At 51.9% G+C, this 25,776-nt stretch overlaps 1 protein-coding gene across 1 annotated transcript in view; it reads left to right on the forward strand.

Moving 5' to 3' along the window:
* Positions 1 to 18,958, forward strand: part of MAP2K4 (mitogen-activated protein kinase kinase 4) — a gene marked incomplete at its 5' end in the record, with an annotated part of 101,947 nt that extends 82,989 nt beyond the window's left edge. The window contains 4 exons of the mRNA XM_082491955.1: positions 12,076 to 12,153; positions 13,212 to 13,360; positions 16,698 to 16,743; positions 17,905 to 18,958. Of these exons, the coding sequence (XP_082348081.1) occupies positions 12,076 to 12,153; positions 13,212 to 13,360; positions 16,698 to 16,743; positions 17,905 to 18,018 (387 nt within the window). The 3' untranslated portion in view covers positions 18,019 to 18,958. The remainder of the gene's footprint in view (positions 1 to 12,075; positions 12,154 to 13,211; positions 13,361 to 16,697; positions 16,744 to 17,904) is intronic.
* Positions 18,959 to 25,776: the final 6,818 nt, after the last annotated feature.

Below are 25,776 nucleotides of genomic sequence, written 5' to 3' on the forward strand. Positions count from 1 at the left end.
CCGGAGCTGCCTGCTGCAAGCTGTGTCTGTGTCCGAGTGCCAGTGCCCTGCGCCGCTTCGCCCTGCCTCCGGGGAGATGGTGCTGAAAGTTAGGGAGAAGAGGGGGTGTTATGGTTGGAGGAACCCACACCAATTTATTGTCGTTTAGACGATTATTCTCTCAGCCAATGAGCCCTCCCCACCCGGGAAGGGGATTCGGGAAAAACAAGGAAAGCTGGGGGTTGGAATATAAACAGATTTAGTAGAATAAGACTAGATAATTAGCATTAATAACACTAAAGAACCAGTATCGATCCCGGTACCAATATAAAATCCACAAGGACCATACTCAGCCCATTCCATCCGTAGAAGCTGTGCGCTCCCGGCAGTGACAGCCAATGTGGGACACTGAGCGCTGTGGCTTCGGGAGGAAGGGAAGGGCTCAGGGCTGCGGCACCGGGGCGAGGGGTTCTCAGGACGGCAGCCATCACGGGAGAGAGAAACTCCTCAGCAAACTTTCTAATTTCTATTGAATGTGCCATTCCTGCTATGAACTAACCCTGTTGGGCAGCGTGGGTCCAGTGCCCGGGTCTCACTCCTCATCCCTACACCTGGAGAGCGCGGAAACACTGAGACCTTGAAACCCGCACACCGCAGCTGGCTGTAAGGTAAATATTTTCACAAATTCAGGCACTAGAGTCTTCTAAAAGTGCAGTCTTCCCAAGTATTAGAAAAGACTTTACTGAAAAATAAAATTACTGAAAGAGAAATTAGTCCTGTGTCGCTCAGCCCAGGATGGGGTGGGCAAGGGATTGCGCGGTGCCGGGGAGGTTACGAGCAGCCGTCTGGCACTAGCGCACAGCCCGTGTCCCAGCAAACGCACCTCTGCCTGTCCCTGCCTGTGCACGAACAGAGTGCCGGCGCAAAGCCCTGGTGCTGCAGACCGGTGCTCGGGATGTCTCCCCTGCTCCTCATTTCTCCCCGGCAAAATGGGCACTCACTGCTGGCATCGGCGTCGGGGCCGGGTGGCTGCTGTGTCCCTGCGCTCACATGGCTCATGCACGGGAAAGGAAAACTGCCCAAGGCAGGTGACAGCGATGGCTCTGAGCGCTGCTCCCCCGTCCTCCCCGCGCAGGTGGAGGGAGAGGCTGCGGGGACGCGGGAGCTCTCGGCATCCTTTGCCCACGCAGAGCCGCAGGAGGAGTCTCTGCTTCAGCTTCGCATTCCTGACCCAGTGCCCAGGTTTTCCCCGGGTTCAGCCGTTCATTTATCTGACCCGGCAGGCTGCTGGTTTGAATTCATGCTGCTGAAATCCTCTTGGATGCTCCTGAATATTGCTGTATGTTGGACTTCTTTCTTTTTTTTTTCCCCTCTGAAACTTGGCACCCAGCCGTGATTTTTTATGATTGCGAAAACAGATTTGGGAGGAGACTGGGAGACATGTGGCACCGTCCCTCTGCGAGCAGCGCGGGCTGGATCCTGGCGCTGCCACCCGCGGTGTAGCGAATGCCGGGGGAGATGCCTGAGCTCTGAGCGCAGCCCTCTCCGCTCGCGTGCTGCTGCTGTCATCCGCGTGCTTCGGAGGGTTCGGTGGAGAACATAACCTCCGCTTACTCATTCACCGGCTAAAATCGGCCGTGAGGTTTGCCCAGCGTGGGACTTCTCCTGTCCAAACTTAGCTCCTTACATCACGCGGCGCAGAGCCCGTGCCGAGCGGCTCCGCCGCCGGGCTGAGCTCCTGTCTCTGCGTCGGCACTTCCACCCCGGCGGGACGGGATTTTCCTCCTCACCCGTTGAGCCGCTCGCCTGCGCAGGCAGTTTATCTAAACCCGGGGAAACGTCTCAGCAGCCGCCTGTGCAAGCAGACTGCTCGGCCAGAAGTGTTGCTGGGAGGACGTGAGTTTTGTGGAGGAGAAAGGAGGGGGGAAAAGTCATTTTGGCCACGAGGATTTACATGGAAAGTGCCTAAAAGTCAGGTTTGGGAGATCGTTGCCCTCTGGGAGGCGTTGGAGGTTCAGCTGGAAACAGCAGGCGGCTCCTGCTCGCCCTGGGTGTGCGGTGTGCGGGGCACGGCTGGCTGTGCTGGGGCAGCCCCGCGTACCCCCCGCTGCCCTGATCAGCTGCACGAAGGCTGACTGGAAGCCACAAATAGCAGGATGTGATCATCAGGGCGATGATGATGCCGAGAGGGATGGGCAAGGCTCCGTAGGGCAGGGTCAGGCGTGGGGAGGGGAAGCGGAGGGTTGCGCAGGTCCCAGGTCTGCAGGCATGAGTCTCCCGTCCTCCCAGAGCCCATTTGGCTCTCACCGCTCGTGCGGGTGAGGCTGATGGGATTGTGCTCCAGGAGCAGAACCATGGGGGTTTTGTTGGGGGACTGTCCACCCTTGTGCTGAACCTTTTGCTACCACGCGCTCGGCGCAGGCTGGAGGGCTGCTGGACCCGCTCGGCAGCACCAGCCTGGTATAGAAGAGTCTGAGAAGACCCTCCCACCGAGTGGCGAGGTTCAGAATGGACCCCCTTGTGTTCTACACTCCTTCTCGGAGAGTCTAGGTGCAGCTGGATCCAGGCTTAGCCTCCAACTGTAAAGAAGAGTTTGGACCCTAGGTTCTGCCACAGAGTGCGTTTATTTCAGCCTGAGCTGGATATCTCCAAAGAGACCCCTCTTGGTTGTTTTCTTGTGCCTTTTGAGGTGTTAACAGACCTGTCCACACAACATGCGTGGACTTTTTGTCCAATCGATGTAATAGCTGCTTTTCTTCTACGATGATTGGAGTAACATCTTTCAAATTTTTGTCTGCTTACGTGGTTTCATCATCCTTGCATCTTCTCCACACTTGGGTCTCGTCTGTCTTCTGTTGACTTCAGATGGAATGGTTTCTCTCTTTCTTTGAAGGTCCTTTCTTTGAATTATAGGCTTGGTCCCGTTCATCTCATTGTGAATGACTCCCAGCATTTCTCCTTTTCGAGTAAGCAAACGTCCAACTGAAGTTCAGTTACGGTTTGCAGCCCAAGGCTTCCACACTCCAGTCACTCATGCCAAGCAAAATCATTCATGCCCAGCAGAGCCACTCGAGTTTCCATTCAAGCTAATTTTAAGTGATCACGCAATTAATTCTAATATTCTATAAGTAAATTATTTTAATCCCCAGCACAACCTCCCCCGGCGGCTACCCTGACACCCACTCTGGATGCAGCCGAGTCCGACCTCCACCTCCTCCTTCCCTTCCCTGCTGCGGCATGACCCTTGGTGGTGGAGCAGGTGAGGCACGAGGGCTGTGGCAGGAGCAGGGCACGTCGCCTTGTTCAGGACCAGGTGCTCAAGCGTTCATAGAGTGCAGAAGCTCCTGATTTTCCATCAGATGGATCGGGGCCAGGACTAGAGCTGGGGGTGAGGGCTGTGCTTCGCAGGTGGAAGCTTTCATGGGTGATGAGGCCGGAAGGACAGCCCATTACACGCAGCCAGGGAAGCCTCCTGATCCCATGCCCAGACCAACAGCTTCTGGTTGAATGGGAGACATCGTTTAGAAAGAGAAACCAAATTTTAAGGCTCAAACTGCTAGTGACTCCATTTGCTGTATGATGACTCACCTTTGCTGACGACCATCTGCATCTTGTTATGTTTGATTTCTGGTTCGGATGTGTGTGACTTCATCTCTGGACACGTTCTCTTGGTTCCCTTTGCTGCATCAGAGAGTCCTCTAGGATCAGAAGCCATCCCATTGCACTGCTTCCTGCTGGACTCCTTTTTTCAGTATGCTTTTGGAAGCTTGTGCCTTGGTTAGGCTTTAAAACTGTGGAAAAATAACTGAGCTTCCTGTAATTGAGTCTTTTGTAATTACTTCAAAGACTTCTAGAGCATCCCCGCCAAAGTTGCAGGCCCTCAGTGAGGTTCTGTGACAAAGGTACTCAGTGGGGCTGAAACAGTACCTACAGCCCTCCAAAACTGCTGCCTCTCCAGGGCTTGGCCTTGTTAATCTAATAAAGTCCATGGAAGCAGCGATGGGGATGGCATTGAGGGGATGCGTTGAGCTCTGTGGGCTTAAGTGTGGCCTTCCGAAACAACGCCAGAGGGAGAAGCCCTCCAAAGTTTCTGTCCTGCATTAAAGATGCCTCTTCAAGTGTCGGAGAATCCACCATAGTGCCCATGAAGTTGTCCTGGTCATTCATGATGCTCCTAGTACCATTTTTTTAATACGAGTAAGCCTTGTTTTAATGGATGGCCGTGGGCTCTTGTTCCTACTTTGTGGGCAAAATTAAGGCGTGCTGAATGCTTGCCACCGCCCTTCCCCAGCAGGTACTTTCTGACTCTGATGTACTCACCTCTTAAGCTTTTCTTTGGGGAGATTAGCGACTGAGCAGCTTATGCTCTTAAGGCGGATTGGATCGTATTTTATGGCTCTGCAATAACCGCCTCCCCCCCCCCCCCCAGGCTTTTACAAACATAGACCCTGAAATTTAGCAAACTTCCAGCGCTTCTTTCACCTGCGGAGTATATAACAAGAGCAGCAGTTCCTAACGCGTCGCCCCAGCTGCACGCCTGTAGTCGCGATGCTCCTCTGGGAGCTCTCCTGTCCTCCTCCCGAGCCCGTCTGTCACCCCGGAGTGCTGCTTCCTCTGTGTCCGGCCGAGTGAGTCAGCGTCCGGCCCCAGCCCAGCTTACCAAACATTCACATCACATCGGTTCCTCAGGAACCCGTGTTTATCACGCCAGCAATATTTTTTATAACACGGAGAATTTAGCAACACTAATTTTATATTTTCTTGGATATTATTAGCTGTAGGCCAAGGAAAGACAACACTGAGGTCCCATTATAGACCCTTTTCCCCCTCAATAGAGTTCTTTTAACAACAGGTACACTGTGAACTCCATCAGTGGAGCCATTTACTAATGCAAATTACTGATGCCTGATTTAGTTGCAGCCCAGACAATGCGTAGCACTAGTCCAAGTTTATTACAGCCATGCACTTATTTTTTTTAACAAGACGAAGAAGGTCATCGAGAACATGCTGTGCCAAGCCCAACGGGACCTCGTTGCCTTCATTAATGTTCCTGCCAGTCTTTTCTGGGCCTCACAAGTGTCCCCCCTCCACCAGTCAGTCCATCACTTTCCTGGGATCTTCCTGCTATTGAGATGGAAGAATTCAAACGCTGTTAGGAAAGCCAGCTGGGAGGGGATGGTGATCCCATGCGAACGGAAACCAGCGTCTCCACCTGGAAAATGCCGCTGGAGAAGTTTTTAAATGAAACATTCTCTCAGAGTAACTATGCAAAGGAAATAGGAGGGGAGGAAAGGCCATTCTCTAGAAACATGATCTCTGCTGATAATCTCCACGCAGCCGCGGACTTCGTGGCTGACCTGGGCGAGGGGGAGGGACAGGAAATCAAAGAACAGAGGGGATTTTGGAAGGAATGTCTGAATGCAAAAGTCCAAGCAGGGGTGAATATTTTGGCTGAAGTCTTTTTTGACAATAATAGTACTCTTACCTCCTATGTAGTGTTTTCCTTCAGAAGGTGTAGAAGTGGTGCACAGAGCTGGTGGTGCTGCTGCTATCCTAGAGGTGGTAGACGGAGGAGCAGGGGGAAGCGGCAGGTCCGACGAGCCAGCAAAGACAGAAGAACCCATGTTCTCCACTTCCCTGTCAGCTCTTCCACCCATCATGCTGTGTGTTCTTTGCTCTGCTGGGTCACACGCTGAACGAGGAGCCATGTCTCCTCCTGCATCCAGGCTAGGCTGCTGCGTAGGGTGCTGCACGACCCCTGTAGCAATTGGTGCTATGATACAGGTCCAGAAAAAACAAAGTGTTAATAGCTTTTTCATCGGTCACCTAGTACTGAAGAGGAGGGGTATAACCTTAGAAAAGGCTTCACCCAGCTCAGTGTGACTGTGATGCCTCACTTGCTCGTGTGAATGACTCACATCTGTGCTCATAGACCGAGGCTTTTGCAGCGCTGAGGTCACCTTCTGTGAGCTCCTACGTGCCCAGGAGGAGATCCAGAAAGCTTGTTAGGCTTCACTGCACATAAAAATCAAGATCCACATGAAATGAGACACCTCACCGCTTTAGCAGCCAGTAGAAGAATTTGCTGTCACCTAAGGGAGATCGCTGTCGCCGAAGGGAGAGCCTCCGAAACTTCCCATAGAGCAGAGCCAGTAACACCGACAAAGAGGAGTGGATGGATGTTCACATCTGTTTGGAGCTCCAGCACCTACCGTAGGGCTGTGTCTTGGGCACCGAGGTCTGCTTGAGAACCAGTCTGGTGAGTCCCCTCGAGGACAGTCACCTCACAGAGCAGGACTGCCTCTTTTCTGGAGATGGTGGCCATGTCCACGGGGCTGGTGCTGAGCATCTCCTGGGGAGGTGAGCGCTCAGGCTCTTCCTCAGACTTACGGGGTCCGATCTGCCAGACCAGCCCTGTAGAGAAGTCAAGGAAGGGGCTCACAGGAATGTGGCGTTTGGAGGTCTTGGGGAGCAGATGAGAGGGAGCTGCGTGCAGCATCCTCACACTCTGGAGGAGGAGGAGACAGGAGGAGCAGGTCTGATGGCCCAGCGAGTTGGTGCCTCCTCGCCTGCCCTGTTTTGTGCCCATCGCTTGCGTCCCAGCCTGGGCTGTGCTGTGACACTGCCGCTGGCCATCGCCCCATGCTCCGCTTGAGTGTGCAAAAGGTATGTGCAGGGGAGAGCCCTGAGGGAAGAACAACTGTCTCTTCCCTGTAGGAATATTCTGGAGAAATACGGCAATGTGAAGGACGAGCGACAACATTTTACTTTACTGAACAGCAGAAGAATTTCCCAAACTAGTTATTTATGGTCCTAAAGATGGTTGCAATTGCTGTTGCACAAGCCCGCAGGCTTCAGGGCTTGTTCAGGGATGTTCAGGGATGTTCAGGGACATCGCTCCCCTCCATGCTGTGGCTTCAGTTTGGAGTTGTCCCCGAGAGCCGCATCGTTGCTGGGGCAGTGACAGATGCTTCTCTCTGCGCGCGCTTGCTGAACCTCTTGCAGGGCACCAAACGAGAAAGCCGCGGTAATGGGGTCACCACCGCGGGGGAGATGACGTTTTTTGTCTTGAGCATCCCTAAACAAATACACATGCGGTATTTCGGTTAACATGGCGGCAGAATAGCGTGCTAGGGAGCCGTGGCTCTTGCGTGCGAGGCTGGGATCCAGTTTGTGTCGGAGCACGAGGGGCTGTTAACTCCGCCTGGCCCTGTTCGTAGCTCGCTGTGCAGTTTGCAGCTGAATTTGGCACAGCTGGCGCCGCAGCTGTAGCCCCACAGCCCCGCTTCCAGATGTGCAGTGCTTTACTTTGCTCCCGCCCTCGGAGGTCCCTGGACTTCATTTCACGTGGTTTTTTTCAGTGCGAGAAGATAGGTCTCCAGCGGAGGTTGGCAGCTTCCATCTCGCATCCGTCTGTTCCCATGGTTGGAGCAGAGGGAGAGTTTGTATTGTCTCGGTTTTATTCTGCTTTTTGTATTGCAAAAATTTAGCTCTTTCTGGTCATTCTTCACTCCTGGTAACCTTTTATTTTCTTCTAGTTTAGGGATGCATTGGCCTGAGCAAATAAGAGTTTGTTACGTACGTTTTAATGCCGTGTAGACAGTTTTGAATTTGCACTGTACGTGGGATAAAACTCCCTGATTGTACAACAGTGAAAATCCAGATCTGAGCTCTAAGAACTGGGTTTTCCCAGAAAACCCAATTGCTCTTTAGCAACGTGAAACAGCTGAAGACTGCAGGAGTCGTGTGTGCATCTGTCCTTGTGTCACACCTGAAATTGCGTGTGCTCGCTCAGCTGGGGGTTTGGAGGAGAGGGAGGATCAGTGCTGCCCACTTCTACTCGTTTTTTCAATCAAGATGCTGGTGCTTAGGTGGACGCTGAAATGGAGAGAAGCCCCGTGGCAGCCTGCACCCTTCTTTGCTGCATTCACGCCCTACCTCTTGGCACTGTCAGCATATCCAGGAGAGGGTCTCCATCTCAGCCGTGTCCTTTCCTCGCTTGCGGTTGACGTTGGGACACCTGGCACGAGCCAGGCTTTGTCTGCAGCCCTCGTTCCAGGTCCCTGGAGTGTGACATGCTGACTCCCCCTTTGTTGGTGTTAATTGCTGCCATGTCATCTACATGGAAAATTCCCAGGATTCTTTCTGCTCTGTATTTAGACAGGATTTATTTTGGTCCATCCTGCTTTGCCTTTAACCGTGCCACCGTGGTCTAGGGCCAAGTCCCTGTTGCTCCGCCTGCTGGGTGGTGGTAACAGGCTGCCCCGGCGTGGGTGGCCCAGAAGCTCTGTCTCGCCAGTGCCACCTCCCTCGCCAGTCCCTGTAACACACAGCCCTTTACTACTTCACCCCCTGCCCAAAGTACCTGCTGTCGGGGCAGTCCTGTAATTCCATGTACTGCATGGAAAGCGTGTCCTTCTTCTGCAGTCTGTGAACTGCTCTACTCTGCCATTGGCACATCCCTATGGATCTGCGGTGTGGGAGTCCCAGCACTGGCAAGGCCCGCATCCCCGTCATTTTGTGTGGCCCCATGATGACTGGTCCCTGGTGGCAGCCTCCAGACGTTGTGATGTGTCCCCAGCAGCACGTGGGGTCAAGCCACCCGCTGCCGTTCCTGCACGCCAGCGTCCATTGCATGGGTGGCGTGCCCCACGGTGGTGTGGGGGGGACTACAGAGATAGTCTTTTGTCACAGGGCGGTCCTTGTTTCTGTGAAGTGACTCTGATTTTCGTGGTGGGAAGGTGTGTGCCGGCCAGGGTATCCATCTTCTGTTGCCAAAATGCTTATGGTCTGGCATGGAGAGCAGCCATGCCCCCGGAGAGCTGCCTCTCTGTGGGGCAGTGGTCCATAGTGGCCTGCAGCACAGGTAGCATTGATACAATCATCAAATCATCGAATCCCAGAATGGTTTGAGTTGAAAGGGACCTTCAGAGATCCTCTAGTCCAAAACCCCTGCTATTCACTAGATCAGGTTGCTCAAAGTCCTGTCCAACCGGACCTTGATCACTTCCAGTGATGGGGCATCCACAACTTCTCTGGGCAGCCTGTTCCAGCGTCTCACTGCCCTCATCGTAAAACATTTCTTCCTTAAGTCTAGTCTAAAACCTTCCAGTCTGAAGCCATTGCCCCTTGTCCTGTCCCGACAGGTCCTGGTAAAAAGTCTTTCTCCATCTTTCTTATAAGCCCCCTTTATATATAGAAAGGCTGCAGTGAATTCTCCTGGAATCTTCTCTTCTCCAGGCTGAACAACCCCAACTCTCTCAGCCTTTCTTCATAGCAGAGGTGTTCCATCCCTCTGACCATTTCTGTGGCCTCCTCTGGACCAGGTCAATGTCTGGCTTGTGCTGGAGACCCCAGAGCTGGATGCAGCGCTCCAGGTGGGGTCTCACGAGTGGAGTAGAGAGGGCAAGTCACCTCCCTCAGCCTGCTGGCCACAATGTTGTTGTGCCTGAGGGACGGGGAAGGGATGGCTCGGTCTGCTTCGCACCCATTCTTGCTGCTGGGAACCAGGAAGGCAGGAGGAGCCACCAGCGTCTGGCAGGAGGGGTTGGAGGCAAGAGGATGCTTTGCCCGGAGGGAAGGCAGGAGTGGCGTCGCAGGGCTGCAGTCACAGCAGCACGGTACGGGCTGTGCTGCTGGGCTGATGGAGTCCGGCTGTTGTGGGGCGTGCGACCCGGGGATGCTGCAGGGGGCCATGTGGGGCCGTAGGCAAACAAGGGGGGGGCAGGTCCGTCGTGCTGCCCATGGCACTGAGGAGGGGCAGGGCAGACACAGCATCACTCACGAGCGTGATTGATGAGAGTCCCTGGAAACTCCTTTTCAGTCGGTACAGGGGGACAGAGGAGGTGCCTACTGCGCCACGTGTGGTCTGTTGTTGATGCCGTGTTCTTCCATCCGCCTTCCTACTGCTGGCATTTTCTGTTTGCTTTCTCAGGAATATTTTGTTCACAGAAATACATCACTGAGAGCGTTTTGCCTTTTTTTTTTGTCCTCATTAGATGATGTTATTCCACGTGTTACTTCCGAGCAGAGGACAGCTTCGATTTATAAGTCTGAGCTCCTCTTGTCCTTCCTGAGCTTGAGTGTGAGCCAATGCTCACCCGCGGGCTCCACCTTGAGATGTTTTGCTTCTTACTGAAATGTCCAGTAACTGCCTGAAACATCCAAGAGCATCCGGATCCTGAATGTTTGCTGCTTATCGATCCTTCCTCCCCCCAAATAAGCAAGAAGCAGGGGCTGGGAATGCACATTTTCCATTCGGACCCTCGCCCCTCTTGCCGGTTTCGCATACTTTTCCCACTGACTGAGCTACAAAATTGTGGAGAAATTGTCATTGCATTTCTGCTGCCCGTATTTAAAGAAATGGATGCTTGTATTAGCTATTAATTCCTAATCAGCTGATTTGGTAGTCTCTTGTTACGGTGTACCCAATATGGAAAGACTGAACTCATCCAGCGAAGGCAGGATGGTGGGTTGTGAGCAGGTAAAAGCACGGGTTTACCTGCAATATAAATGTGATTGGTTTTGACTGAGCTACAAGATGAGCCTGTGAAGGGCTGATGGTAGGTTCAAGAGAGTTGAATTTTAGTAATTTTATTATTCTGTATGTCCTCCCACCAGAATTATTGAAATAAGTCCATCCAAGTCATGAGTAACTAAGACATGAGCTTGAGGTGAGTGGAAACCCTAACCAAAGGATAAGGAAGCAATGGGAAAGGCAGGGTGTTCGGAGCATGGCCTTTGAAGCCAGCCTGTTTCAAAGCAGATTCTGTTACTGGAAGTAAGGATGATAAAACACATCAGTGGCACTGGGAAGGCAACGTACCGTGTCCTGAGGAGTAGTGGAGACAAGAAGGTTGTAGGAGAAGCCACACGCAGAACCACTGAAACTTGGTGGAAACTTCTCCCTTCTCTGTGTGTGGGTATGCATGGGTGGTGCCTTGGGTGTTTCCTTCTCCTTCCTGGAGAAGATCCTGGTGACTGAGGGAATGGGAGAGGTCTGGAAGCAGTCACAGCTGGGGCAGCGGCGTGTAAGTGGTGGGCTGCAAAGAGTAGAGCTGTCAGTAATGGCACGAGGGTTTGGCGGCTGGGAGGTGTGGTGGGAACATGGTAGTCGTCTCATGCGATGGTCCGCTGGAGGGTTGAGGTTGCACTAAGGGGCTTCATTCATTGCATCACACTCTTCAGCTGGCATCTGCCATGAAATTCTATTAAAATGTAGCCTACAAAGCATTCAGGGCTCTTGTAGTATGTCCTGTACCTGATAATTTAGTATTTTATTGCAATTCAGGTCCCTTTATTGTTGTTTTAGTCAAAACTGAATGAGACCCTGTTTCTTTTGACATTTTAATTATTACATTTTTAACAAAAGAAGGCAGAATTGAGGTTTCTCATGAAGATGACATGCAAAGCTGTTTTGTGATGGTTCACCTCTCTGAATAACTCCCTCTTAGGTGCAAATCACCCATATCTGACTAGATATTGTTTTCTATGGAAAACTTCTGGGATGTCTGAAGAGCTTGTAACATCATAGTTGCCTTCAAGGGATGCCCAGAACCTTGTAAAGAAGAGCTGTTCTTAAAATGCATCGGTTTTATTACCTCCTGAGGTTAAGGAACCAGCAGACGGTTGGGAAGAAGGATTCTGATAGATGCTGCTAAATGTCAGTTCCCTGGGCTGGTGGGTGAGAAGATGTGTATTCCTGTTCTTGTGATTCCCTAGGGACAACTTTGCTCTAAAAACAAGGAAAGTAAGACTTTGCACTAAAGGGAGCCTGAGCTTAAAACAGAACTAAACAAAGAGACAGTAATAATTATTCAAGCTGCATGTAGAAAAGAAAAACAAACAACAACTGGACTGTGCTGAATTGCCATTGCGGATCACCTTTTACGCTATACCTCCATAAAAATCAGTGTTTGATTCCTTAAGATGTTTCTCTGCTGGGGCTGGGCGTTTGCCCTGGCAACAAGTTTGCCTCTAGGGATGTGCCAGGCTCTGCCCAGCGGGGTGAACTTAAGAGTTTTTTCTAAGTTTCCAGATGCTTCTCATTCCTTCCTGCATGGCTCAGTGTTTGACTGGTCCTTCTTCCTGTTTCAGCCTGAGAGGATAGATCCCAGCGCATCCAGGCAAGGCTATGACGTCCGCTCAGATGTCTGGAGCTTGGGGATTACATTGGTGAGTGAGTGGGGTTTAAACCCTCTGCGGCGCGGTACTTTCCTGGTGGGTAGCCTTGGTGTGCTTTGCAGTGTGATGGAGTTGGTGTCAAATCCGTGCTCGAAGCAAAGCGCGGCTCCGCTGCTGTGAAGCGTTTGCACATTGGGATTGAAGTGGGCACCTCCTGGCACAGGAAGAGCATAAATCCCTTCAAGGCAGATGGCTCTCCCGAACCCCTGAGGATACATTTAGCTGCAGCTATGTTTTGCAGAGAAAGAGATGTGAGCAGGGAAGAGGTGTCGGATCAGAAATGAATTTTGTCTTCAAAATATCTCAGACGAGAAGGGATGGTGAGCGTGGTGGTGCACAACAGAGCATCCAGCCTGTGGAAACAAGCCTCTCACAGCCTGGCGTCTGGTGTACTACGGCTGTGCAGAAGACTTCCGTTAATCCTCCATCCCAATTGCTGATTCCTGTCTGGCTTAAGCACAGCACTGCTGGGTGCACACATTGATAAACTGAAAAGATCTTCCCTTCTCGAGGTGGTGAAGTAGGAGAGAAAGCAGAAGCTATAAGTATGAATCAGTAGCTTCTCTCTTCCCCACGGGTGTTTGAAAATGCTCGTTTTCATTGTCCCGCGAGGAGCAGGGAGTTTGACTCGACGATTCTTACGGGTCCCTTTCAACTTGAGTTATTCTATGATTGTATGATTTGCGTTATCCATTTTCTCTAGTGATTGTTAGGAAGCCTGGGAAGGGACTGGAGGATTTTACTCTCGTACTTCTGAGCACCTTAGTAAAAGCATTGGTTCATTTCATAGTCAGTGGAGGAGAAGACATTGTCAACAAGAAAGTATGGCATAGCCAGGTTAAATCCGGAGGTGCTCCTAACGTAGGCAGCAGAACTTGCTGTTGGGTGAAACTTCCCCTCCTCTCAGCTGAGCTTCGTATAGAGAATGGGATGAAGAATCTCATCTTAGTCTTCCTTGTGGGAGGTTGAGAGTCCTCACAAACATTTTCTTACCCCAGTTGAACTTACCTTGCGTAACTTGCCTGGTGCCGTTGCTGTCTCTCTTGCAGTATGAGCTGGCCACGGGGCGATTCCCCTACCCCAAGTGGAACAGTGTGTTTGACCAGTTGACACAAGTAGTAAAAGGAGATCCACCGCAGCTGAGTAACTCAGAGGAAAGGGAGTTCTCCCCGAGTTTCATCAACTTCGTCAACTTGTGGTAAGTGTTTCCTACTGAAAGCACTTGGAGTTGGCCTGTTTTGTTATTGCTAGGTATTTGGTAAGGGTCATGTGCCGAGCACTTAGTTTCACATTCCTGCAGCAACGTGAGGGTGAGGACCTTTCACATGTCACTGTTTGGGAGTGATGGGAGACTTGTCTGGGTGGGGGCTGAAGGGCAGACCTTTGCTGGGATTCAGTGCTCAGGAGAGGCATGATAAGGCCCATGGCGGGAGGTCTGTGTGACCGGGTAAGGCCCTGTTCCTTGGTATGGCACAGCCTTGGGACAGACCTGCTGTTTGCCCTTTCTTGTGCAGGCAGAAGCTTGGGGCACCTGGCAGTGTTGTCTCATGGTTGGGCTGAGGATCTATACTGGTCCTGCCTTGTGCCTGGCAAACCCAGGAACCTTCCCACCCAGTTCTGCTCAGCACAGTGATGGTCAGGGCCTGTAGCGGGTGGCTTGCTTGGTTGTTGGCTTCATGTCAATCATACGTCAAGGTCAAGACTAGAGATGCTTTTCTGTGAGGGCAGAGCCTCTGCGGCATGGTCAGCCTTGGGTGGGGAGTACGCGGTGTCGGCGCAGGAGGGACTTGGGGCAGTCCGTCGGCCTGCCACGTGTGTGTGGTCCTGCTTAGGTTACGAGCCAATTGTGAATTTTCTAAGTACTTTTCTATCAAAATGTGAAAGGTGGTCAACATAATTTCGTTAACCTAATACTGAAGCACACAGGAGATCCACCAGTGTGACCTGTGTTCCTCTTCTGGGACCTTCTGGCAAACCCAGTTGATGGACATCCCCAGGACAGGAGTGTCCGGCTTAAAGATCCGTGACAGGGGGACTCAGCTCTAGACAATTTTATCTTTCAAGAGGTTTTGTTTCAGGGTTTTCCATCCTCTGGAGATGCGAAAGGTTCGGGTTCAAAATGGGAGAGGCTTTTGGCTTTGGGTTTTACTCTCTTTCAGAATTGTGAATTTTTATGGAAGCCGGGTTCCACATTCCAGCTGGCTGTAAGGAAGGCTTGGGGGTTGTCTTTGGGCTGCAGAAAATAGAGCATCAAAATGGTTTGCTGCTCAAAAGAGGTTTCCATTTTTCAGTCAGAACTGGTGTGGTATTTGGTTAGAAATTCGGAGTTGCTTTCCCCACGTACAGCGCAAGCAATAGTTTGTTTCCCACCCAGCTTTCCCTAGAGATGCCCGATCATTGCCGAGTGTGCAGAGCCGGGAGCTGGCTCTCCTGCTCTGTGTGCATGGGTGAGTTTGGCTCCAGATCACCCAACAGAGGAGCCTGTGGGGCATCTCTTCAGATCCCCGTGGATCTGATAGGTAAATTCAGATTTCCAGCCCATTTACCCCTCCCAGGACCTGCTGCTCTGGAACAGCCACAATACATAGAGCACGGGACAATTTCCAGTCTAATTCTGCTTTTTGTTTAATCTGGCTTTGTAGATAACCTGAATTCTGCCTGGAATATTTATGATGTCTTCATATCAACACTGTAATAAATATTTCTCTTAATAACCTTTAGTTAAGCGCAAATCTTTGGTGTTACTAAGCAGGCAGGTGAGTCTCCGAAAGGCTTTTAGGTGCTTTTAGGTGATGGCATAAATCTCCTGGGTGTTACCCTACAAATGTGAGTCTGATAATCTTCCATTTTCATGCATTCAAGAAAAACGTTGAGAAAGAGTCCTGCAGTGTTGCTGCCTGCTCACCATGATAGATCGGGGAGGAAAGGATATTTTCGATAATGTTAAAAAGTTTATGGGAGGGGTTTTTTTTTTTTGGTGTTTTGGTTTGGTTTCTTTTTTTTTTTTTTTTTTTTTTTTTTTGCGATTTGCTGTGGATGCCAACAGCGCTGTGAATGCCTGGGTGGAACATTTCCCCCCTGCAGCCCACCTCCCTGCGTCAGATGCCTCTCCGAAGTCACGCTCCTCCTGGGACTGCTTACAGGAGATGAGATGTTCCTGCGAAGGCTGTGCGGCACCTGGGGCGGCCACTGGCCACTCCAGACCCGCAGCTTCACCTCGAGCTGGAAAAGAAATGAAAGAGTTCTAGGGCTGCTTTGTGGAAGCGTGCATGGAAATTTCGGAGCACAGCTCGGTCTGTGAGCTGGTCTGACTATAGTTGCCTTAAAGGAGGAGCATATTTGAACCCCCAAAGTTGCTGAGGTTGGAAAATGAATTGCAGTTGGGTAGCAAAAGCTGCAGCGAGGATGTTTGTGCGGCGGCCCCCTGCCCCCGCGCAGCGCTGCAGGCAGGTCGCAGGACAGAGCAGCGTTCGTTGCCCTCTGCTTCTCCCAACAACCTGAGGCCGCGCAGTAGTGATGCTGGAGCTCGAGAAAGGTCCAGCCGGAGCAGGCAGGGATGGACAAGCAGCTGTTGGGAATTCGCCAAACTCCCCTCCTTTGGACAAGACCCCGCACCCCCCTTTCTCCTCCTGGTGGCGCAGCTCTGGCTCCCGGGGATGGGGCTGCCGGCGCTGCGCGTCGCCGAGCCCCATCCTGCGGCCGCTCTGCCTCTCGTCCCCGTCGCCTCTCCTGTCCCCTGCCATGTACCCCGCTGCAGGGGCTTTGGTGGCCTTTGTGGCCGCCTGCCGTCCCCCTGCGCTGGGCTGGGGCCGGGCAGCCGGCTGGTGGCCAGGGTGCTGGTGGAGCCCCGCAGGAGGGGACGCTTTCCAGCCAGGCCCCTCTGTCCCCAGCCACCCGTGGGCAGCCATGTCACCTCTCCTGTCCCTTCCCGGCGGCTGTGGCCTGCTCAGCGCTGGGTGTGCCACCAGTGCCGAGGATGAGGCGGGAGGGCCTGGGAGCCCGGACCTGGCCCTGCAGAGTGGTTTGGCCGTCCACTGACTGCCGCAGCCCCGGCGCCTGCCCCCGCAGGCAGAGATGACGGCATGGTGCCTGTGTCACCCCTCTGTGCCCTGACAGGCAGTGCTGCCTCTCCTCTGCCTGTGAGCCCCGCTGCCCCACGGATGGAGGACGGGCAGCTGCTGCTGACCAAAACTTGTGGTTGTGCTGCAGTCAGACCCGTTTCCGTATGGAGGCAGTGGCAGTCAGGATGGCGTTCCGCTTACAGCTCCTTTGGGCTCCGTCCCCAGCGGGTTTTGTTGGTGGCCACACTTGCTGTTCACCCCTGTGGGGAGGGAGGGAGTCCCTGTGGTCACTCACAGCGTGACAAGGATGGTTTTCCCAGAAAACACATTCCTGGACTTGACTGGTTTGGGAGGTGGTGGATCCCACCACAACAGCAGTGGATTCAATGTCGTGTCCTGTAAAAATTTGCATTTGATGTCTGTAACAATTTCCCCAATCCCACCCTCTCCTAATTCTCTTTTTGCTTTCTTTAGCCTTACAAAGGACGAGTCCAAAAGGCCAAAGTATAAAGAGCTTCTGGTGAGTGCGAAGGGTGGCTGCCCACAACGGCCCTCGCGGCTGTGCCGGTCACACAGCGGAGCCGGGTCGCGCCTCCGAGGTCGCTCCGTGTCTTCTCGGGCCATCAGGGCAGGGTGTTCACCTCCACAGCCTGAGGAACAGTACCGCCTCCGTGCCACCATCTCTGGCCTGTGGTCATGGCGGCGGGCGAGATCGTTAGTGCCTGTACATAAACATGGGAGAGCAGCGTGAGGGGAAGTGTCGCGTCGCGGTGGGTGGGTGATCGCTGAAGCAGGCGGGCTCGGGCAGACATGCTGGTGTGCCGTGTAAATGCTGCCTTTGCTTGCGGTGCTGGTGCCCTGCCGGAGCCCCGTGGAACGGCTGCCAGCGCTGTCATGTGTGAGCGCCTCCAGTGCACGGGGCACACGATGACGTTGGGAGTGCTGAGGCAAAAGCGAGCCCTGAAAGCACGGCTCCGGAGCAAGACACCAGCAGAGCCTGTCTGTGATTTGGGGTCCTAAAGGAGGGAACGCGGTGAGGCTTTGGGGATGGGTAAGGCACGCTTGGCAACCACGCGCCTTCAAAGAGCTCAGGGCAGCTGGAATCCACCTCTTCAGGGGGTGCGTGAAACCACGGCCTGGGTCCGTGCTGGTGGTGGTGCGATAGAAAAGGAGTGTGCCTGGTGTCCTGGCCCAGGGTGTCCTTGTCTCCCCAGCTGCTCTGCGTTGGCTCCGGCCAGTATGTCCTCCTGGGCAGAGCAGAGGGTCGGGGTTCAGTGGAACTGGGCTTGGGTCCTGATCTCCTGTTTGACCTCTGCAAGTCGCGTCTCCCTGTCACTCCTGTCTCCCCATTGCTGACAAGGCTGACAGTGAAACCTCTCTTGAAAGTATTTCTGTGCATGTCCATGCTACGAAGGAGCCAGGTGCTGCCAATACTGTGCCCTCGCTGCCTCCAGCCCACCAGTTCCTGACACCCCTGGAGTCCCGTCCCACCTCCGTACTGCATGTTATGGGTTCCCCGTATGTAAAAGCCGTGGACCAGGCTATGTCCTACTGTCCTACAGCCACCACCAAGCCCTGTCTTCTCGCATCAGGCAAATCCATAGGCTAAGCTTTTGTCTGGGGCAGCCAGCACGTGTCGGAAGGGTGAACATAACCTTCTTGTCTCTTTATCTGATTGCAGAAACATCCCTTCATCCTGATGTATGAGGAACGCACAGTGGATGTTGCATGCTATGTTTGTAAAATCCTGGATCAAATGCCAGCAACTCCCAGCTCTCCAATGTACGTCGATTGATATTGCTGCTACATCAAACTCTAGAAAAAGGGCTGAGAGAAAACAAGCTGTAAAGAATTTTCATCACATATTGCAGTGTTTTTAATGCTCGCCCAGACACCATGTGCAATAATATTGGTGTTATTTCCATCCTGTCTGTATACTGTTGTCACATATAAAGTGCATCCCTGTAATACCTGATCACACAGTGTTAGTGTTGGTCAAAGAGAGACCTCATCTTGCTCTTTTGTGGACATATTCATGAAATGTGGAAATAAGTACATTTATTTGTTGACCGTGATTGGATAGCACCTAAAATTCATTTCTAGACTCAAAACTTGGAGACTTCTCAGCAGCTACTGGAAAGATTTTTCTCTCAAACTCTTCCAATTGTTGTTTCAAGTAATAATAAAAAGCAAACAAACAAAAGTTAGGCGTTGTCTGTCTGAACATTAAGAGACTTTGCCTGGAGGGAGAAGAACTTGCTTAACCAACGAGATGCTTTGCCTTCTGGAGCTAGAAAGGCAAAGGAGAATTTTATTCTTCACAAAGTGCAATAGATTTACTGCTATGAAATTCTGTTGCTTTACAGTCGCAGTGTACTTTCTGGGGACAGTGTGCTCAGCTGAACTTCCTGTTAAAGAGAGATCATGTTAAATATAGTGAATATGTCTTTACCAAAAATATGTTGCGTTGAAAGAGGCTAACATTAAACTATTCAGAGATGGGACATAATGTATTCTTTCTCCTTTTACCAAGCCAGCCACTCTTCACTCTTAACTAGGTGTCCTGTAAATTGTTACCTGGTAAGATAAGACCTTTGACCTGAAGAATTATTAAACTACTCGATTGAATTTAACCTGCTTGTGACCTGATTTATAGCTGCACAGTGCTCATCACCCGCTGGCTCTGCTTTGACTTCGATGAGTGCCGTTCACAAAGTCTGCAGCTGTTTTAATGAGCGGCAAACGAATGGCTGTGATTTCTAGCTGATGTTACTCATGTTCTTCACCGTCCCCAGCCCTGGTGCTAGCGCCGTGTCACTGACCCCGCGACCAGCCCGGCAGCGCTGCCACCTCCCAGCCCCGTGTCCCTCGCAGGAGCAAACCTCAGCGCTTCCTTCTCGCCGAGGCACGCAGGACGGCGGGGATGTCCCCCCGCCGCGCTGGGGACCTGTGCCACCCCGCTGCCGCCAATGTCACGCTCTGCTTAGCTTGCTGGAGACCTCGTTCACCACCTTCTGGGCATATTTAACCTCCTTTGTGACCCTCTGTAGTTCTTGTTACTGCACCCTGGAACGACTCTCACTGAGATTGTTTGGTGCAGATGGAGATGAGGTGGAGATGAGGGAGTGTCTGACACCTTGTGGGCTTTTAGCTGACCCAGCAAGGCCGGGCAAGCTGTCATCTCCTGGCCCTCTGCTGAGTAAAAAAGTGCATCAGTCTATTTTTTTTTTAAATTGGCATATTTTTCAAAGATTAATTGTTCCGGAATTTTATTTTTTTTGTCCAAAAATTGCAGCTTTCAGGCATTTAGTAGCATACCGGGGCTACAATGGAGGCTGCAGGGTCTCTGATGTCCATTTGGAATTGTCTAGTTTAGGCACTTGCTAGGACTTCACGGCTGTTAGAGCAACCTGCCGCCAAAGCTCTGCAGCAAAACCGGACCCAGGACACAGAGGGCTGGAGCCCCAATGGGAGTCAAAACACAGCGGTAATGGCAGGATCCCCGAGGAAGGGGCTTCCCACATCAAACCAATGCTGCCGAGCGCAAACTGGGCTGATGTGGGAGCACTGGAGACCAGCACGTCCTTGCCCCGGCTGCTCAGTGCAGGAAGGAGCGAGCCGAGGCTGTGCTCATGTGGACAGATACCCGGTGTTTCTCTGGTCGCTGGGGTGACACCCTCGCCTAAGGCTCGCAGCGCTGTGCATCTCCCACTCGGCTGTCGGAGTGGTCCCTCTGGCGCTGAGGCTGACGCTGATGGCATCCCTTGGGGCGCAGCGTGCCTGGCCGGGCAGGGGGGGTGCAATCCTCCCGCTCTTCCTGGATTATCTTCCTCGGGGGCCGCTCGTCGGGGAGGCAGTCACTAAAGTCTTCCCAGAACGGAGAACGCAGAGCTTTCTGCAGTAACTAGTCATTCCCCGCAGCTCTGATGAATCACGTGGAAGGATCAGTGGAACAAGATACGTAGCGTATCTAAAGAGGTAATTCTCCCCCCAGTCCTGTAGCCTCCGAAAACGCGGCTTTTCTCAGGCTTGGCGAGTCCCCGCAGCTGTGATTCATCTCAGCAGCCTTCAGCCACCCGTGACGGGACCTCGGCCGTGCCGAGTCTGGCGGGCGCTGGCTGAAGGGGGGACCAGAGACACCCAGATCCAGGAAAGGCGGAGGCGTGCAGGGGTGCTCTGCCTCTGCCCCCGCCTTTCGGACAGTAAAGTCTAATTCACACCCCAGTGGCAGGGAGATCAAAAACCTTTCAGAGGGCCAACACTGAGATGGAGCCTCCCCAAAATCGGTTTCCCTCCAATGCAGGCGACTGCCTTGCTCTGCTCTGTCGGCACGGCCGGGGTCCATTCTCTCTCCCCCTCCGGAGCGCGTCTTCAGCAGTGCGATGGGTTTGCTTTCGACGGATGGGAAATGGAATCGGGAAGCTTTGAGCTGCCAGTGATAAAGTCAGGGTTGAGGTGCTGTGGCAGGGGTGGCTGGACAGAAGGACGGGTGTAGCTTATTAAACATAGATTATTATAAAGGGTGCACCATTTATTATGATGTATCTTTATTAAAAAAAGAAAAAAAAAAGGTGTATAGTGTTCAGAAGCTGTGAAAATAGTGTAAGAACTGTACATTGTGAACTCTGGTTATTTTTTTTTTCTTGTACCATAGAAAAAAATGTATAAAAATTATCAAAAAGCTGATGTGCAGGGATGTTGCCTTATTGTCTGTAAAACGGAGCTCAGGAACATAACCGCTTCAAAGAGCTTCAGAATATTTTATCCGGTATCCTGGTTTGACTTCCTCCTCTATTTAAGATATTATACATGGATCAGAGTGTTTATGTAATAGTTCTATCCTTTTGCCTGCAGGTCAGTTGTAATAAAACTAGGATGCGACTGTGACCTTGTTATTTTCATTTCGTAAGGTCAGACGTGAACGGGATGATTCATTAAAAGCCGTTGAAATACCTGGCTTCCAGGCCCTTCCTCTAGGTGGAAAAGCAGCCTTCGAAATGTCTTGTGCTAAATTAAAAAAAGAAAAAAACAAACAAACAAACAAAACAAAACAAACAAAAAAACCCCACCAACCAAAAAGGTGTAGGGAGACCTGGATGTATTTTCTTTCTCTGGAAGACTGCCGAGCCCTCTGTGCTAATGGGCTGCCTCAGGTGAGCACCGTTTGCTGCACAGGGGGGTTCTGGTGGCTCAGGACACCTTGTCCCTGCCAGGAGGGCAGGTGGCCGTGCCCGCACGCCGGGGAAAGGGCTGATGGTCACAGCCCTTCAGGCTGCTGTATTTATATAGGGGGCTGGAGCACCACTCCTGTGAGGAGAGGCTGAGAGAGTTGGGGTTGTTCAGCCTGGAGAAGAGAAGGCTCCGGGGAGACCTTATTGCAGTCTTCCAGTCCCTAAAGGAGCTACAGGAGAGCTGGGGAGGGACTTTTTACAAGGGCATGGAGTGATAGGATGAGGGGGAATGGCTTCAGACTGGAAAAGGGGAGATTTTTCACTCTGAGGGTGGTGAGGCACTGGCGCAGGTTGCCCCGAGAAGCTGTGGCTGCCCCATCCCTGGAGGTGTTCAAGGCCAGGTTGGACGGGGCTGGGAGCAACCTGGGCTGGGGGGAGATATCCCTGCCTATGGTGTGTGGGGGGATGGAACTAAGTGGTCTTCAAGGCCTCTTCCAACCTAAACCATTCTATGATTCTATGATGATTTTTGTAAGAGCAGTCCATGTCTGCAAATTCCAGATGATCTAAGAGTACCAAGTCCTGGTAATTCCTACTGCCAAACCTCCTGGTGCTGGGACAAGTGTTTCTCCTGCCTGGAAGCCACGGAGGGCTTGGAGACTGTCCAGGCAAGTGGGCAGGTGTGACCCCAGTGACCCCACTGGGAGAGAAGACAGTGTCGGGGAGAGGGGCTGGCCATGAGTGCCTGTAGTGCTCAAACCGGTTTGATGGGACTGCCCCAGGAGTGCCCAGTGCAGTGATGGGGAGAGCCAGAGCACACTGGCAGGGATCATTGGTCATGACACAGCTCAGGACCAGAAGTACTTAGGAGCGGGTGGAGGAACCTGGCATTGACTCTCACAGTGTCTTGTCACGTGAAGCGAGAGAATTTTATGCAGAGAAGGGAAGGCAGATCATGGAACTGAGGAAAGTCCTGCTGCGTAGACATACACGGTGTGAAAGGTTAGCAATGGCTGAAGCCTGTCAGTTTGCATAAATTCAGTGTTTCCACCACATGAAGTTTTTCCTGGAAGGTTCCTGTTGCCAGCAGAATCATTGGGATATTTGGACCACCTGCTGTCCCCCCTCTTCAGCCAGAGCCCAAGTTCCCTGATTCGGTGATCTGCAGGTAGAAGACAAAATCCAACCACACCCCAGGGAGAGCCCTTCCCTGCTGGGCAGACTCTGGAGGACCCAGCTCCTCACCTTACAGCTCCTTTTTCCATGAATCGGAGCTGCTCTGGGATTCTTTTCCTTTTGTACTGCAACCTGCCTTTGTGTCCTGACATTTGCTCTGGAGGAAGCTGTCACAGCTGAAGAAGTTGAAAGAAGCTGGTCGTTGGATGCGAGGCCACCTGCACATACCCTGCACTGGGTGTTTCCATGCTCTGCAGGAGGCAGAGGGTCCCTCTCGTCTCTTTTCCCCTGTGACCGTGTGGCACGCAGAAGGGAATGTATTCATGGCCATTTCAGTTCCTCTCAGTTGCCTCTTGTTGAACTCATGCTTAGTTTTTCCTCCTGTGGACTCTTTTCCTTGCCCATTTGGACTTCACTGCCTTCACTGAGGACTGCCGTTGTCATTGTGTCACTGCTGAGGGTGGTACATAAAACCTCTGGCCCACATCCCAGATGCTGCTAGTGTCTCAGACAGGACCCACGCCTGCACAGTGCCACTGTTTCTGCTCCTTTGAGCCCTTGGACAATTCCGACATTCCTTGCTTGAGTGACATATGATGGCTTTCTTCAACCCTGGGGCTGGGAGTCCTCCTACGGGCATCATGACCAGGTTCAATGGCTTGACTCCGGCTTCTCCCTCTGTGCCACTCCGTGGGCTCTGAGGCTGCCCTGGGTTCTGTGCTCAGCCTCAACGCTGTGGAACAGATGTTTGAGCCAGCCTCCAGGTAGACTTTGAGCCATTGACCACTTTGTTTGTGCCCAGTAGTCCCAGCTGGCACCTCATACCAGTTCCTCACACCTTTATGCCCACTTGCATGGCTGAGGTGCTTCTCAGATCTTCACCAAGCATCATATAGCATCCAGGAAAGCATACTGTGTTCTCTTATGATGATGTGTCTGTGGAACTCCAAGACCAGCTTTGAGGTTTGGATGAGTTCAAACACATCCTTGCCTGGACCCAAGCAGTATGAATGCAGATGTGCACCACCACCTATTCCTGTCAGGAGCACTTTGAGTAGTCTTTATTTCCACTAATCTTCTGCTTGGCTTCCCCTAGCCTTCATCCAGCCTCTTGTTTCCTTTGGTGGCCAGGTGAGTATAAATGAAGTGCTCGGGCCTGGGTTAATACCGTGGGTGCTGCTTAGAAAAATAGCTCCATTTTCACTGTGACTCCTGGTGCAAATCACGAGCGTGGTCATTGCTTTGAACATGTTAAGGGTGCAGGGAAAGAAAAAGCGGATGCTCTCATGAATAAGAAGAGAAAGCAGCTCTTGAATTTCTCCATTCTGTTTAAAGCTGTGCACGCGCTTGGAGAACAGGATGAAGCACAAACTCCCTCTTCTGGAGATACACCGTGCCACCATTTTATTGGTAATAAAACATCAGAGCAGGCTGGCTGGCTGGACCGTGCGGTGTCTGCTAGACAGTGTGTGACCAAAAGCCATCATCTTTGCAAATATCCCAGACGGAAGGGCTGGGCAGGCCCTACTGCCAGGACAAAGCCAGCATCTCCAAGCACTTCCTCCTTCAGACAACAGAAGTTTCGGATGGTGCTCTGCACATGCGGCTGTGCTAATGCTCCCAAAAGCACATGCAGGCTCAGAAAGTGGGACGGGTGAAAGGGTTTGGTGTGTATAGAAAGGCCGTCTACTCACACTAGAGAAGGTTCCAAGGTTGTATGGTGTCGGTGTGTGTGTCCATTCTTGTGCTTGTGTGAGTGCAGACACCAGAGCTATGCTGAAAACCACCGGAGAAGGTGCTTTGTGTGAGCCTGACATCTCGTTAGACACCAGACACCTGCTTATTGGCAACCATGCCCCATTGTCCTCCCCAGAGTACTTCTGCTCTGTCCCTTTTTTTCCCAAATTTGGTCCATGCTCGACAAATTTGGTCCACGCTTGACAAGCTGAGAAAGTTGGGGTTGTTCAGCCTGGAGAAGAGGAGGCTCCGGGGAGACCTTATTGTGGTCTTCCAGTATTTGAAAGGGGCCTACAAGAAGGCTGGGGAGGGACTTTTTACAAGGGCATGTAGGGATAGGATGAGGGGGAATGGCTTCAAACTGGAAAAGGGGAGATTTAGATTAAATTTTGGGAAGAAATTTTTCACTCTGAGGGTGGTGAGCCCCTGGCGCAGGTTGCCCAGAGAAGCTGTGTCTGCCCCATCTCTGGAGGTGTTCAAGGCCGGGTTGGATGCGGCTTGGAGCAACCTGGGCTGGTGGGAGGTGTCCCTGCCCAGGGCAGGGGGTGGGAACTCAATGATCTTTAATGTCCCTTCCAACCTAAACCATTCTATAAGTCTATGATTCTATATAAGTCAACCACCTCAGATAGAAAGACAAGAAACAAATTGGGAGGCCTGAATTCTTTCTATGCCCCCAGGAAGAAAGTTTACTTCAGTGTCTGATCATGGAGACAATTCTCTCCCTTGGCCAGACAGGAGTGCAACTTGTTGGACAGACATGGAGCCAACCAATGCTGCAGCAATCCAGATTATGTTCAGTCAGATTATTTTGAGAAGATGAGGAGATCCTGCATGACCCTCTGAGGAAATTGGGTTTCCCTCCAGATTCAAGATGGACTGAGAACCCGTCTGCTGCAGCACACCAGTAGCTCCATGGACCCATTACAAGTGATTTGTCTTGAGAAGCTGTTGGGTGTTTCTGAGGAGATGAGAACAACTTCGATATGAGGCCCACCAGACATTTGCGGAACTGGTTCATGAGCCATTCAGTTTCTAATCCTGCTGGCTGAGGAGACACGGTGAAATCTCAGTGCTCCACAGAAGCATGACCCCGCAGTGCTGCTCCATGCAAGCAAGTACACCCTGGCTGGCTGAAGATACTTTAAGAGAAAAAAAATACCAAAACACAGGGAAAACAGTTCTGGGTGCATGATTGGAAGTTGTAGCTCAACCTTCTGTAGTGCAGACCGCGATCATTCTCCTGTTCCCTGCACCAGGATCCTGCATTTCTTTCTCCTTCTGCATCTGGGTTTGAGCTGGAAGAGCAGGAGAGAAGCAAATGAAGAAGGACAGAAAGATTCAGATCCTGAGATTCCATATCATAGTGATATCATCACTGAAAACATCTGAATCTGATCCCAATTTCAAGAGGTCAGTGGAAACCATCTTGAAATCCAGCCAATTCTACTTCCTGCAGAAAAGTCGGT

This window comes from Vanellus vanellus (genome assembly GCF_965231255.1).
Source record: "Vanellus vanellus genome assembly, chromosome: 17".
Classification (NCBI taxonomy): Eukaryota; Metazoa; Chordata; class Aves; order Charadriiformes; family Charadriidae; genus Vanellus; species Vanellus vanellus.